Here is a 15,691-nt window from a genome sequence, read left to right as displayed (position 1 = left end):
TCTGCAGTCTCTTCCGTTACGCAGTGTGCTCCAAGCTGCTGGTCATGATCTTGTCTTTCAGTGGACTCATTTCAGTATGACAGTGTCTTTCTCTGGCACTAAGAGGCCAAAACTGAACACAGGACTTCAGATAGCCCTGGTTCACAAGCCCTGGTTCTTATGGGGGATTTCAATCACCCTGATATCTGTTGGAGGGGCAACACAGCAGGGCATAGGCAATCCAGCAAGTTCCTGTAATGCATTGATGATAACTTCCTTCTCAAAGTGATAGAGGAGCCAATGTGGAGAGATGCCATGCTGAACCTTGTTCTCACCAACAAGGAGGGGCTGGTAGGGGATGTGAAGCTCAAGGGCAGCTTTGGCTGCAGTGACCACGAAATGGTAGAGTTCAAGATCCTCAGGGCAGCGAGGAGGGTGCACAGCAAGCTCACTACCCTGGACTTCAGGAGAGCAGACTTTGGCCTCTTCAGGGATCTGCTTGGTAGAATACCATGGGACAAAGCCCTGGAGGGAAGAGAAGACCAAGGCAGCTGGCTAATATTCAAGGGTCACCTCCTCCAAGCTCAGGAGCAACACATCCCAGCAAAGAGGAAGTCAGGCAAAAACGCCTGGATGCCTGCATGGATGAACAAGGAGCTCCTGGGCAAAGTCAAACAAAAAAAGCAAGCCTACAGAGGGTGGAAGCAAGGGCAGGTAGCCTGGGAGGAATACAGAGAAACTGTCCAAGCAGCCAGGGATCAGGTTAGGAAAGCCAAAGCCCTGATAGAATTAAATGTGGCCAGGGATGTTAAGGACAAGAAGAAAAGCTTCTATAGTTATGTCAGTGATAAAAGGAAGACAAGGGAAAATGTGGGTCCCCTCCAGAATGAAACAGGCAAGCTGGTTACCGAGGATATGGAGAAGGCTGAGGTACTCAATGACTTCTTTGCTTCAGTCTTCACTGGCAAGTGCTTGAGCCACACTGCCCAGGTCACAGAAGGCAAAGGCAGGGACTAGGAGAATGCAGAACCGCCCACTGTAGGAGAAGATGAGGTTTGAGAATATCTAAGGAACCTGAAGGTGCGCAAGTCCATGGGACCTGATGAGTTGCATCCATGTGTCCTGAGAGAACTGGCAGATGAAGTGGCCAGGCCACTCTCCATCATATTTGAGAAGTCCTGGCAGTCCGGTGAAGTTCGCACTGACTGGAAAAGGGGAAACATAACCCCCATTTTTAAAAAGGGAAAAAAGGAAGAACTGGGGGACTGCGGGCTGGTGAGTCTCACCTCCATGCCTGGCAAGATCATGGAGCAGATCCTCCTGGAGACTATGCTCAGGCACATGGAAAATAAGGAGGTGATTAGTGACAGCAAGCATGGCTTCACTAAGGGCAAATCGTGCCCGACAAACTTGGTGGCCTTCTATGATGGGGTTACAGCTTTGGTGGACAAGGGAAGAGTGACAGATGTCATCTGCCTGGACTTGTGCAAAGCATTTGACACTGTCCCGCATGACATCCTTGTCTCTAAATTGGAGAGACAAGGATGTGATGGATGGACCACTTGGTGGATAAGGAATTGGCTGGATGGTCGCACTCAAAGAGTTGTGGTCGACAGCTCAATGTCCAAGTGGAGAACAGTGACAAGTGGCATTCCTCAGGGGTCAGTACTGGGACCAGCACAGTTTAACATCTTTGTCAGTGACAAAGTCCATACAGTGGGATCGAGTGCACCCTCAGCAAGTCTGCTGATGACACCAAGCTGTGTGGTGTGGACATGCTGGAGGGAAGGGATGCCATCCACAGGGACCTTCACAAGCTTGAGAGATGGGCCTGTGCAAACCACATGAAGTTCAACAAGGCCAAGTGCAAGGTCCTGCACATGGGTTGGGGCAATCCCAAGCACACCTAGAGGCTGGGCAGAGAATGGATTGAAAGCGGCCCTGAGGAGAAGGACTTGGGGGTATTGATTGATGAAAAGCTCAACATGAGCCAGCAGTGTCCGCTAGCAGCCCAGAAAGCCAACCGTGTCCTGGGCTGCATCAAAAGAGGCATGACCAGCAGGTCGAGGGAGGTGGTCCTGCCCCTCTACTCTGCTCTTGTGAGACCCGACCTGAAGTACTGTGCCCGGCTCTAGGGTCCCCAGTACAAGGAAGACATGGACCTCTTGGAGTGAGTCCAGAGGAGGGCCATGAAGCTGATCAGAGGGCTGGAGCATCTCGGCTGTGAGGACAGGCTGAGAGAGTTGAGGTTGTTCAGCCTGGAGAAGAGAAATCCCTGGGGAGACCTTATAGCAGCCTTCCAGAACCTAAAGGGGACCTACAGGAAAGCTGGAGAGGGACAGTTTACAAGGGCATGTAGTGACAGGATGAGGGACTAAAAGAGGATAGATTTAGATTAGATGTTAGGAAGAAATTCTTTACTGTGAGGGTGGTGAGGCACTGGAACAAGTTGCCCAGAGAGGTTGTGGATTCCCCATCCCTGGAAGTGTTTAGGCCAGGTTGGGTGGGGCTTTGAGCAACCTGGTCTAGTGAAGGCTGTCCCTGCCAATGGCAGGGTGATTGGAACTAGACGATCTTTGAGGTCCCCTCCAACCCAAACCATTCTATGATTCTATGATATAGTTTCACAAGTTCCAAATAGAGGGGCAGAATTACTTCGCTTGACCCACTAGTTACATTCTTAGTAATGCAGCCCAACATGCAGTAGGCCTTTTTGACTGCAGGAGTTCACTGTGTAGGCTCTTGTGTACTCCTATTCGATGTGACCACAAGAAACCAACTTTTTTTTATAAATCTGCTCACCAACCAGTCCGTCTCAAAATGTCCTGCTCTATGGAGTTATTCTTTCCCAGTGCCAGACTTTGCGTTTGCCTTTGAACTTCATACGGTTCCTGTCAGCCAGTTTCTCTGGCCTGTAAAAGTACATCTGAAAGGTAGCCCTGCCCTCCAGTATGTCAGCTTGCTTGCAAGCTTCATCTGTGAACTTCCCTGTATCCTTTTGTTACTTTCACAATATTTGACTCTCTCACTGCATATGTAACTATGATATAAACAAATGTCATTTATGAAATACCTTTATTAGTTTTAAAACTTCTTGGAAGCATGTGTTCAAACAGCAGGAGTTTTCCAAAAGTGTGAATGAATAAATAGGTAGTTTTCATTTCTTTCCACTTGAAAGATAATGCAGCCTCATTTACTGTAACTTAAAAAGTGCCATCGGTATAGCACAGATCGTTCCAAACATATATTTGAGCTATGGTAAACTTTACCATACAGAATCTTGGGATGAAACCTATTTTAGTATGCTTTTCCCAAAGTACCTTCTGTTTTAAAGAACACTATGTGATTTTCTACCTGCAAATTTATCTTCAGCTATTTCAGAGAACAGTTTTCAATTTAATAGAACAGAATAAAGAATTTTGACCGCAGAAATATTTGCCTGTTGTATTTATTTTTTAGAAAAAAAGATGTAGTAGCTGAGGGTGAAGAACAGTCAGCTCTTAAGAGGAAGTGGTAGTCAGATCAAATTAATCTGTTACTGTTTCAGTGCATGTAAAGATTTATGTTTGGTCATGATCACAGTAAATTAAGGTGATAGTTCCACCTCCATTACTGCAATCTGATTTTAAACTAAATCTCTTTACCATTTTATGTCATTATAGTCAGTATGCACAGTATATGTTGTGTGACACAAGAAAGAAGAGATCAGAACTGGGTCCTCTGTCTTCATAAGATTTGATAAATATCTTATTAATTACTCTTTTAATTGTCAAAAATGTAACAGAAGTGCCTGATGTTCTGATGATGGATCAAAGAGCAAGAAGAGAATGCAGGTTTTCTTGCTCCTCCGTATCTAGAGTTGGAAGTAAAACTGAACACTTCCACAAGCGCATTCCTGCTCCCCTGCAGTGCCTTCATCACTTTAGTGTTCAAACTTTAGTGACCAAAGTTGCTTTTGTATGAGGAATTTCAAAGAGGAGAGAAAAAGCTATTTCCCACAGTAGCTATCACTTTAGGGAGCTACCTTCAGAGTTTGAGGCTCCCCTCAAAGTGCAGAATTGAGCAGAGCTTATGAATTTTTCTTAGTATATGAAGCAATGGAGGTTTTAAGGCACAGTCTTGACAACTGGGAGACTCTCAGCTACATCTAGAGCTTAAAATGGTTACAAGGCCATTGCTTTGGCATGTTATTTTGAAGGTAGTATGTAGGAAAAATAAAATTAACTAGGATAAATGTATCTGCTCATGACTTAGGACACTGTCTAATCCTGGAGTATTGAAAACCACTGACCTCACAAGAAGTGAGAGCTACTTTGCACCTAGCAGATGTAACACTATGGTACTTGTAGAGCCTGTTCTGTACTAATCACTGTTGCTTGTTTATTTGAATGAGTTACTATTTGTGTGTTTTGGAGGTTTTTCCAAGGAGGCAAGAGAACTGCTTTGGTTTAATGGTATCTTTCCATAATAACTGTAGAATATTCTATAGGGAATGTTTGTGCTGGAGGCAAAAAATGTTGTTTTCATTTTATTTCAGATGCTTCAGGCGTGCTCAGTCCAGCACCTACCTGTACCATATGCAGCATTTCCACCCCTCATTTCTAGTGACCCTTTCCTTTTGCATCCTCCTCATATCTCTCCACACCACCCTCCTCACTTGCCTCCTCCAGGACAATTCGTTCCTTTCCAAGCACAGCAGTCACGGTCGGTAAGTAATGCTTCTTACCCTCCTCTCTGTAGAATTGATGGAGCTGGATGGGCAAATAGTGCTGATATCTAATTGAGGAAACAGAAGGATTTTGTTTAAAGTTTGGTTTTTGTACTTACCCTTCCTTAGCAAGTCTGTAACCACTTAGTGTGAAGGTGAAAAAAAAAATATTGTAAAGTTCACTGTGTTTCTCTTCAGATTTCATTAGCTGTTATCTGTGCACTTTCTCCATAGGCCTTTACTTCTGTCAAAAATGTGTGTATCTGCTTCACCAACTATTCCTTCAGGTATTTCTTTCCCAGGAAGCAGAAGAGAATCCAGAAAAGGTTGTGTAGTGCAGTAGCAATCTCACATAAAAGCTTAGCAGAGAGAGAAGAAAGCACAGAATGTTACTTTTCTTACATGCTCATTTAAATGACCAGTGCTTTTTCTAGAACATAATGACCTTAGGCTGTCCAGACATATTCAGGAGCCTACAGTTTCCCTTTCCCCTCCCCCCCTTTTTTTTTCCCTTATGAAAGTTATTGATGCCTTCTGCTTAAGCAGACTTGGCTTAGTGATAGGGACTGTGCAAACCTGGTTAAATGTGACCCTGTTTTGGATTTAGGGGGAAATTAGATTTTTTCAGTTCTGGCTTGCAGCTCTTACTGTGGGGTTATCTGTATACTCATGTCCATTTGTTTGTCCCTCTGACTAGAAGATGCCAGTATTTCACTAATGCAGAAATAGAAAACAGCTTCATTGTTACTTAGAAGCACTGCTGAGACTTCCTAATGCCATGTCTCAGGTGTGAATAGGGTTGTAATCACTTTGTTACGATGATAGGAAAACAGGTGTGAAAATATGGTTTTCAGTGGTAATCTCTATAAGACTTTTCTTTAGAAAATGTATGGGCTCAGGTTTTAGCTTGGGTTATTTAGGTTATTGACAAGGCTTGCCTGTCAGAACTTTCAGCTCTGGCAAAAAGCTTGTATTTTAGTGTTTTAAGAATACCTTGTGTTTAATGTTGGCTCTGCATAACAGGGAAACACAAGTTTGATTCCAGAAGGTGGCTTTCTTAGCTGAATTTCTTGAAATGGTGGAAATTCAGTGTCAAGAACAGAAAGGTGTATTAATGAAACAATGACAATTCCTGGTTATTTCTTGACACTTTTGGGCATGACTGATGTACTACAGTTGACTAGATTGCAATGCAGAACTGGAATCTCATGCTTCTGAGACCACTGGACTGTGTGTTCTTAGTGGGACTGCTCGTATGACCCTCCTAGAAGAGCATCTGCTTGATTACTGAATATCATTAGCAGTTTAATCCACTGGAGTTGCCGTGTTTCCTCTCCACTTTTCAGATTTTCTGGCACAATTTCAGTTCTTGTCTATGGTTGTTTATTTTTTTCTCTCGCATAGTTGTACAGTGAGAGCAGCCTGGCAAGAAGGAGAGCAAATATTTGTCCTGAAATATGCAAGACACAGGAAATTACAGCCACTTCTATATTTGCTAGATCACATAAATTCCTGGTCTATAAGCATGGCTAGCTGGAAAAGGTGAATTTATATCAAATATGTAGTGTTGTCTTTGGTTTTTGGTAGTGTTAATGACACAGGAATTGTTCACAGAGTTACTATGTGAAACTGAGTACAATTATACCTGCAATTTTAAAATTTTTTACCCTATAAAACTGACCACTGGCGCTCAGAATATACAGCTAGGATTGCAGTTCTTTATTGGGGAAAAATTGCATCTCTATTATTGCAACAAAGCCTATCTCCTGTTTTTTTAGCCACTTCAAAGGATAGAAAATGAAGTAGAACTGCTTGGAGAACATCTTCCTGTAGGAGGTTTTACATACCCTCCCTCAGCCCATCCACCAACATTGCCTCCCTCAGCTCCTCTCCAGTTCTTAACCCACGATCCTTTACACCAGGAGGTGTCATTTGGTGTAGTGAGTATTGTTTTCTGTGCTACATTCTCATTCATGCTGCATCAACATTTATTCTGTAGTACATTTTATTGAAAAGTGGCACTTCTTGCAGTTGTATTCCATTATTGGCTATAGCTGCATACCATGGTATTTTCTTTAAACTTGTTTTCATCAAGTTAAGGATAACTTAGTGATACCAGCAAATGATTTCTGATAACATCTGCAGAGTGTCGTAGCAGTTACTTAGAAAACATTCCATGTTGCCACACAGTCTAGAACTTCTAATGTAGAAACTAATTAGTACAGTTTAGAAAAGCTGCTGTCACTCTTAGCTAATTCTTCATTGTATGTTGAGTTTCCAAAAGTCAGGAAAGCTGGAATGCTTTAGAAATAGTTCTTCTCCAGACTGTTTGCAATTTGCAGGCAAGCAGTTGTATAGAGTGCTTCCATAATTTAGACTGCCAAGCTTGCTTTAAGCCAACTTTCTGAGGATCTACAGACAGTTCAACTGCAGCAGCACATAAAAAAAATAATAATAAAATCTAGTGCAGGATAAAGTCTGTGCTGAATTTTGTGTTTCTGTGGTATGTCCAGTATCAGTGCTACCTCTAGGATCTTTGTGGTGTACTTCAGTCTGCAATTATATTAGTCCTGAGATGATTTTTTTGGTGGTTGTTGTTGTTTTGTGTGTTTTGGCTTTTTTAAAAATGTTTTCCTGCTTGTGTAATGCTTGAAGAAATAAGTAGAATCAAGTATGGGCTCTGAATTTTTTCACTATTTGACCTGAGCATCAAGATGACAGAAAGTTTTAGAGGCATATTGTTACAGAAAATTTTAAATGAGAATTAAATTTTAGGCCCTGTGACTACAGAATATACCATAACTTCTCTTTAATTACAGTCCTTGAAATCACAAAACTAGGTTAAATGCTTGCTGCAATTTTTATAAAGGTTGACATAAGTCTCCACCATTTAAAAAAATACTCAGCTTGTTAAATTAAAGGTGTACAGATTTTCAATGAAGTTTTCAGTCACTGAGTCACTCTGAAGACAAAGACACTTAAGAACTTCCATAAACTACTTGCATTTTATTCAATATGCTTGTTAGATGGATTACATAAACATTTTGGTTCAAGTGAGGCTTTCTTGATTTCCAAGTTCAGTCTTTAAAGTAGATAAGGAATAAAATACCATGTTTTTGCAGATTTTATAGCATTTATCCTTTCTGATGCCTCAGTTCTAGGTTGTATATTACTGAGGAGTAGAATAGAGGTGTATTACAAGTAATCATATGGTCTTTCGTAAAGCAATCCTAAATCTGTGTAAAATTTTATTTACATTAAATTATGATGGAATGGCTGCATTTCTGATTCTTGTTCATTCAGTGAACACAACAGTTTCTAATTGTATTTTGGGATTGCAGAATTCACAAAGCAGTAAAACTGATATTTGCTATGTCTAGTGTGAGATCTTCCTTTCAAGAAAAACACCCTGGCTCTTTTGCATCATGTTTATATTCATATGTACGTTTTATGTATGACCATGTATTAATAATGTTTCAATTGTAAAGTTAGGGGGGTTTAGGTTAGTTATTGGTGGTGTTGGACTTTTGCATTTCCTTAAATTTCAAACATGGAAGAAGAAAAACGTTTGTGAAGACTTTGAGTGTTTTTTGTTTCAAGACAAAAAGTCTTAATGCCTTCAATATGAATTCAATAGTGGTACATGAATTTCAGTTTTAAAAATTACTAAAAAAAATTTAGTACTTTGAATATTTCTGGAAAAATACAGTTTCCATATAAGTGGAAATTTTTTACCATGTATGTCCACATTTTGGTAGGTAATGCAAGGAATTTTGAACAATTATAATGAAAACTTAAATATACAAGTAAAGAGCTTAGCATGCAAATGAAAAAAGTATGGCCTGTTTTATCCATAGAAAGAATACATTGAAGCTTTAGGCTTTACTGTCTCTTTAGGCATTGTCCAGCTGCCAAAATTGTACTGATTAAAATCTCCATGTACACTTGAAAGGCTTCAACCCTTCATTAACATAAATGTAAATATACCCCACTGCTTAGATTTGTTTTTTTTAAAGGGGAGGGAGTAAAATCTTTTTTTAAAGACTTTTTTTTTTTAAAGGCTTCTTTAGTCAACTGCTTGTGTGCAAACCTGTATAATAGCACCAGGCCTAAAGGCTGGGCTTTTATATTTACAAGAGAGTCAGCAGTTCAAGTCTTGTTTCCCAAACCAGCCTACATGTAGACTAAGAACGCAAGAGCTTGCAAGAATTTCTGTTGTGTGTTGCTACTTTTTCACACGGAATGCTATGATTGTGTTATTGATGGGAATTGTTTCAAATTGTGGCTGAGGTTCTTTTGGATTTGAGCAGAGGCTGGATTTTTTTATTAATGCTTTATTGAAAGTGGATTCAATATTCAGATTTCATTTCACGATTAAGAAAACAAAATGTTGCATCACAAACTCACAGACTGGATGAGGTTGGAAGGGAGGTCATCTGGTCCAACCCCCCTGCTCAAGCAGGGCCACTTAAAGCTGGTTGCCCAGGACCATGTCCAGACTGCTTTTGAATATCTCCAAGGATGGAGACTCCATAACCTCTCTGGGCAACCTGTGCCAGTGCTCAGTAACTCTCACATAAAGAAGTGTTTCCTGATGTTCAGACGGAGCCTCCTGTGTTTCAGTTTGTGCCCATTGCCTCTGGTCTTGTCACTGGGCACCACTGAAAAGAGCCTGGCTCCGTCTGCTTTGCACCCTCCCTCCAGGTATTTATATACATTGCTAAGATCCCCCTAAGCCTTCTCTTCTCCAGGCTGAACAGTCCCAGCTCTCAGCCTTTCCTCATATGTGAGATGTTCCAGTCCCATCTTAGTGGCCCTTCATTGGACTCTCTCCAGTATGTCCATGTCTCTCTTGTGCTGGGTAGCCCAGAACTGGACACAAGTTCCAGTTCCACAAGTTCCAGTTGAAGCTTATTTTCTTCTTTCTTGCAGCCTTACCCACCTTTTATGCCTCGAAGACTCACAGGGCGCAGCAGATACCGATCACAGCAGCCAATACCACCACACCCTTACCATCCCAGCCTATTACCTTATGTGCTGTAAGTTCAAAGTACATTTGCTTCCATGTAGGCTATTAAGAAGTCACATGACTTTCAACAAGAGTCTCAGCACTTCTTATGGTTGGACTTTTAGCAGAGAGCAGGCATAGTTCAGCTGTCACAGAGAGGAGAAAAACTTCCATTTCTTTGCAAATTTTTCAGCCTATTTTGAATAACATACACCCTTGAGCAAGGAAAAATATAAGTGAACAATTTTGTCCAATGTAGTTTTGTAGGGGGTTTTTTTGAGGCACAATAGCCTCTTGTTTCTGAACTCTTCGTAAAATCTTCAACAAATTTTAAAACTTGGTTCTCAGATATTCTTACAGAGGCATGGTTACACTGTTAGATAAAGTCCCTGGAGTCTTCACTTACAGAATAAATTCATTTGGTTTCGTTCTTAATTATGAAACACAAGGGTGGGAGCTTTCTGTGTGTTAGTCTTTATTGGCTGAACTGCTAATCTGTTACAGCTGTTGGATTTCTGTTCTGCCTCCGATTGGCTGTTTCTGGAAAATATGCAGGATAATTAACATTTAGGGATTATCTGTAGTGTGTTATGGTAGACCCTCTGTGGGGGAGTTTGGGCATATGACATGAGATTTATTACTCTTCTATGTTCTGTTTTGGAAATAAGTATGAAATGTTTGGAAAACAAAGATGATTTTCTGGTGGGCATGGTGACATTGACAAGGAAATAATCAAACATTGGCACCAGATCTGTAGTTTCTTTTTGTGCAATTTCGGACATGGCATGAAAATGGCACTAGAAATCTGATCCAGTGAAGCTGTTCAACTTTGCATCTTACAGTCTGAGAGTGACGTCATAGCTTCTTGCCTGTCCATTGAGGTCACAATGTGGCACAGTAATTCCTGATGACTTCAGTGGGATTTTAGTATATTTTAGTGCCGTGAATTTGTGATTTCTCTGTGCATTAAGTTTTGATCTTGGGGGGGTAAAACCATTTGTTAAATATAAAAACAGAAAAACATTTCTCTCTTTCCTCTTTATCTGAAGAGATTCTGCTTTGACCAACATCATGGTATGTGAGAAAGTGAGTTTGTGCTTGCCTTCAGTATGGAAGTTGGTTCAGCAGCATATCCTATTTATCTTCATTGTGTGTTTTAGGCTTATAAAAGTTTCAAGGCTTTTGTATTGGAGAGCTAAGTGAACTTAGGATTCCTTATCTTTGTTGATATTTTATCTACTTAAAGAAGTAAAACATTTAAAACCAGAATGTCCATTCATTGTCAGTTTTAGCTCTCCATAATCTGTGAAAATCAAGAGATTAGTTTTTGTAATAACGCTGAGCCTGGTTGGAAGTATCAGTTGAGGCACGCATGCAATGAAAAAGGCAGCACTCTTAGTATCAAAAAGGGGCAGAATTAGCTTTTTCATTTGACTCTCTCACTATTCTTGACTCCAAACTTAACATTTTTAACAATTCTGAGAAATTGTTGATTTGAGAGGGATCAATAAGATAACTTTGCCTCTGCCAGATGTTTCTGTCCTTTCCATTGGTAAGATGCTGAACCTTATCATTGTTTGCTCTCATGGTAGATCAATGCTCCCAGTGCCACCTGCAGTTGGACCAGCTTTCAGCTTTGAGTTGGATGTGGAAGATGGAGAGGTAGAAAACTATGAGGTTGGTGTGTGAACTACAACTACCTTTAAAGAACAGATGTTAGCTCAAGCAATAACATAAAATTCCATTATATTTTGTTTTTAATCCTGCTATTGTCTTTCAAATAAATGTAATGACTGTGAAGGCAGAATCCAGACACCATCCTTTCAGACTTTTTTGCAATGCTGGATATTAGAAATGCTTAGCTTTATTTTTGTCTATTGCTCTTTCCCAGAATCCACCCTTCCAGGCTAGTAATCATTATATTGTTCAGCTTTTATGTTCTACATGCCACTCTTCTCCTTTTGAATTTTAATTGATTTTAAATATCAAACAGAACTGAAGCACTTTCAAAAGAACAGGGTAAGTTAATAGTTTTATGTGCGTAAATTTGCAGAATAGTGTTAATACAGAATAGTCAATGTCATAGGATTAATAAATCTAAATGTAGTGTTTATAAAACTTGAGGGCCTTTTCTTCTTGGCCCTCAGGAGGGTACAGTAATTCACATCTATAGATGTAGAACCCTCTTTAATATCCTAGATAATTATGAGAGAGTCCCAGCTGTTGTGCCTTTGCTGGTTCTGAGACTATTGGATTCCATTTGATTTCTCTTCAAGCAGTCATCATCAGCCCTTACTTTTGCATCTCTTTGCCTGTGCTCCCCTTAAGAGCTCTGTATAGTTGCACATTTTCAGTTTAACAATGAGCACTTATATAGTAATTTCTGTGCTAGTTCAGAAGAAGCATCATCTTATTTCTGAGAATTTGGGCCCTAGGTTTGACAGTATTAGAAATCTCTTTGTGCTCATTACCATTTGCAGCTTTCAGCAAGTCTTTTAGCATTCCTGTGCCTTGGTTCTCCATGATGTTTATAGTGATTTTTTTCCTAGGTCCCTTGTGAAGGAGTGGAAGTTATGTACCTGATAGAATGCAAATTATTTACATGAGAGGCTTTTAGTTGCAATGTTGGCTTATAAAAAATGAACATAAAATTTAGCAAAAAAAGTGTGTGAAGTTTGATGGTATGTATTTGTTTTCCAGATTCAGGATAAAATCTCGATATTTCAATTCAGCTAGCCCAAGATGCGGAGTGGGAGCAAAGCCTGTGCCATTAAATTCTTGGTTTCTCTCAAGACCAGAGTCGCATATTCTTAGGAAGCACATTTGTTAATGATTTTTTATGGTTACCAGCACTATTAATTTCATAATGGGGTGAGGGGATTCTTCAGAAGCAAAATACTTACCAAGCTGTGCATGCAGCCACTGGAATAATTGGAAGTTGGGTCGTGGCGGTTTTGAAATCCCAAAGAGAACATCTTACATAATTAGAAAGATGGTTGAATTCTGAAAGACTTTCCATGGGGCTTGTGTTGTAGTGGAGAACGGAAGTTCTAAACATTTCTTGATAGAAGGGTGTTTTGTGCTACCAGCTGAGGTGGTGAGGTGTAATGGCAGCCCCACCTCTAGTGGAACCAGAGCCTTCAGAATTTTTAAATGTCCAGTTTCCATGTGTTGCAGGCACTGCTGAATTTGGCAGAACGTCTAGGAGAAGCCAAACCACGAGGATTGACAAAGGCAGACATTGAACAGCTTCCATCCTACAGGTTCAATCCAAACAACCACCAGTCAGAACAGACATTGTACGTACATTGGTCTCTTTCAAATGTCCATAATTTAGGTGGCTATATTTTCTTTTCTTTAACTTGCAACTTCAGCTAGGCCAGAAGGGCTTTAAAGGCAGTCATGACAGTAAACAGTTTAATTTTCTTTTTTTTCTTGCATTGTTTTCCAGAACAAATACTATTTATCCTTACTTTAAAACCTCTATCTAGTCTCACATTATTTAGCTATGTTTCAGTTTAAAAATTAAACTGAAAGAAAGGTGTTCTAGGTTTTGTTCAGCATACTAGAATTTACAGTGACATTGTCAACTTGGAATTTAGCCTGTATTAAAATAGTGTTGAAGTTTCAAGTGCTCCTAATAGAGCCTGGTTAGTGGTCTAAGAGTGCATCTTCTTGCTTTAAAACCCATTAATTTACTGTGTTTGAAAGATCTACACAACCACGTGGAAAGGGCAGTATGGATATGAAGGTAGTTAAAGTGACTTAGTATCAAATGCTGTCTAATATGGAACTTAAGTGTAAGGATTTTTCTCTGATATTCTAGTTTCAGTGACCATCAGTGTGACTTACTAGTATCAGTAGGGAATATACTTTATAGATCATTATTTCACCATTTTGATTAAACATCTGTTCTTTTGGTTGGGTCTGTGAACTCCTGTGAGCAGGAGCACTTGCCCTCTGATTTGAACGCACAGGAAAAAACCCCACAACAATTCTCAGTTTACATTGTGACACTACATATCTTCAACCTCAGATATAGATAACTGTAGCTACCCAAGGTGTAAAGGTGTGGTACCTATAAAGTTTTGTATGGAATATGTATTTCTTGATCTTACATAGCAAATACATTTGAACTTTGTTGTCTTTTTAGGTGTGTGGTGTGCATGTGTGATTTTGAGTCAAGGCAGCTACTTAGAGTCTTACCCTGTAACCACGAGTTCCATGCCAAGTGTGTCGATAAATGGCTGAAGGTAAAAAAAAAAAAAAAAAAACCTATCTTATAGGGAATTCATTATGTAGTTTGCGGGGAGAGGGGTGAGGTATGTTGCTGTTCCACTTCATTTCATCTTGTTTCACGTTTCTAATACTTAGGCTACAAATGCCAGCAGAGTGGAAGCACTGCCTACTTACGATAATTTTCTAACAACTGATGAAGGAAGTTTTTTTATAATCCTTGGAACAAGGAAAAATTAATTTGAAGAGAATTATTTTCATTGACAGATCTTACTGTGTTTTCCATTTGCACAAAACAATGACTGTGAATTCAAGTAATCTGTAAAATTAAAGACTTGAAAACAAAAAGGTAACATAACAATATAGGGAATATGAATTAGAATTTCTGTGATGATGGTAGCTTTAATTGTTTCACATATTCTGCATAGCAAGAATGAGTACTAATACCTTCCTCCCCCACTTTGCTATTAACATTAAGTTCTGGAGCGAATAAAATGTGTTTTGTGTACATATATGTGTATGCATGTATACATATATATGGAAATGTAATATATGCAAATAGAAATTATAGTTTTACAAAATTATGATATACGATATATGATGTAAGATAATTTGAGCAGAAAAGAAAGGATCTATAATCAGGGCAGCCCAGTAAGAGGACAGAGAAAATAGCAGCAGTACAGAAGGTGTGAAGAACTGGAAATACAAATAAGTAGATGATGATACACAGACACCTCTACAAGCTGCATTAGCCAGATCAACTGCCAGCAAGGTATTGATCCCCATCTTGCCTCACCTTTTTTTTTGATATTTTATTCTATTCAGCTTTAGTTTAATCTGTGTGTAGTCTATTGTGTAGAACATTTGAAACTGCAATAATCTTATGTTAGTATAGGATACAGTCCCTAGAGAATTACAGGTGGCGTCTGTTGTTTCAGAAAACTAAATTAAAACCCTTTGCCCCTTCATAAAAGCAAGAAAATGCGCCATCATAGGCAGACGTTAAAATATTCAGTGCAGAAGACGAAAGAAATCAAGTTAATATTGACTGCATTCTTTTGGCTAACAAGATATCAAGAATAATGAGAAGGATTTTAAAAACTGGGATAAGAAATTGCTCTTAGGCTACAGTACCCACGTAGTCTAAAGCTTCTACAAAATCTAAGGCCAGTGTAAATGTTTCCACAACAATGCTCATAACTTTCAGTAGAACTGGTGTCCTTCAGTATTTGAATCCACGTACATACTTAAGAATCAGCAAGAGGAATGTAAACACCTAGTTGGTTTATTGTCAGATTAAAAAGCCACACGCCCCACACACACATAATATTATCAGTTTATCTATGCTAGATGTATGCTGTTTTATTCAGTTACTGCAAATTAAGAATAGATTATATCTGCTCAAGTGGTATTCTCCAGTGTCCCACTACTCCTCTCAAGGAGTGTTCACACTAGATTTGTCAAGTCTTTTCATTGCATGAAATTTTCTAAGTCATTTGTGGTGTGGACAAAGTATCCAGGGATAGTATTCACTCCATTTTAAGAAAAAAGAACTAAGACCATTTGACACAGCCCGTGAGACAGTGGATGCTATAGGTCTATATAGGTTAAATTGATTATACAGATTTTTAAAAAGACAGCTTTTTCCAGGCTATTAATGCAAAAAAAATACCTCTGATTCATAGACCCTGATCTGCAGATTGCTGGAAGTTAGAAGAACATGTCAGGGAAGTATCATGCATGCTTGTCCTTTTCTCATG

General features: G+C 39.5%; 1 protein-coding gene across 3 annotated transcripts in view; it reads left to right on the top strand.

Moving 5' to 3' along the window:
• RNF38 (ring finger protein 38) overlaps positions 1 to 15,691 on the top strand; it is a 144,009-nt gene that overhangs the window by 119,629 nt on the left and 8,689 nt on the right. Inside the window, exons 6-12 of one of the 3 annotated variants that reach the window (XR_008574730.1) lie at positions 4,517 to 4,687; positions 6,466 to 6,627; positions 9,620 to 9,726; positions 11,288 to 11,372; positions 12,873 to 12,994; positions 13,849 to 13,948; positions 14,070 to 14,280. Coding sequence is in view for 1 of the 3 variants with exons in the window: in XM_054810732.1 (XP_054666707.1) it covers positions 4,517 to 4,687; positions 6,466 to 6,627; positions 9,620 to 9,726; positions 11,288 to 11,372; positions 12,873 to 12,994; positions 13,849 to 13,948 (747 nt within the window). In the remaining 2 variants the exon portion in view is untranslated. The remainder of the gene's footprint in view (positions 1 to 4,516; positions 4,688 to 6,465; positions 6,628 to 9,619; positions 9,727 to 11,287; positions 11,373 to 12,872; positions 12,995 to 13,848; positions 13,949 to 14,069; positions 14,281 to 15,691) is intronic. The other 2 variants (XM_054810732.1, XR_008574731.1) reach the window with 2 other exon arrangements.

Source organism: Grus americana, chromosome Z, assembly GCF_028858705.1.
Source record: "Grus americana isolate bGruAme1 chromosome Z, bGruAme1.mat, whole genome shotgun sequence".
NCBI classification, from domain to species: Eukaryota; Metazoa; Chordata; class Aves; order Gruiformes; family Gruidae; genus Grus; species Grus americana.
This window is presented reverse-complemented; position numbering and strand designations above follow the sequence as displayed.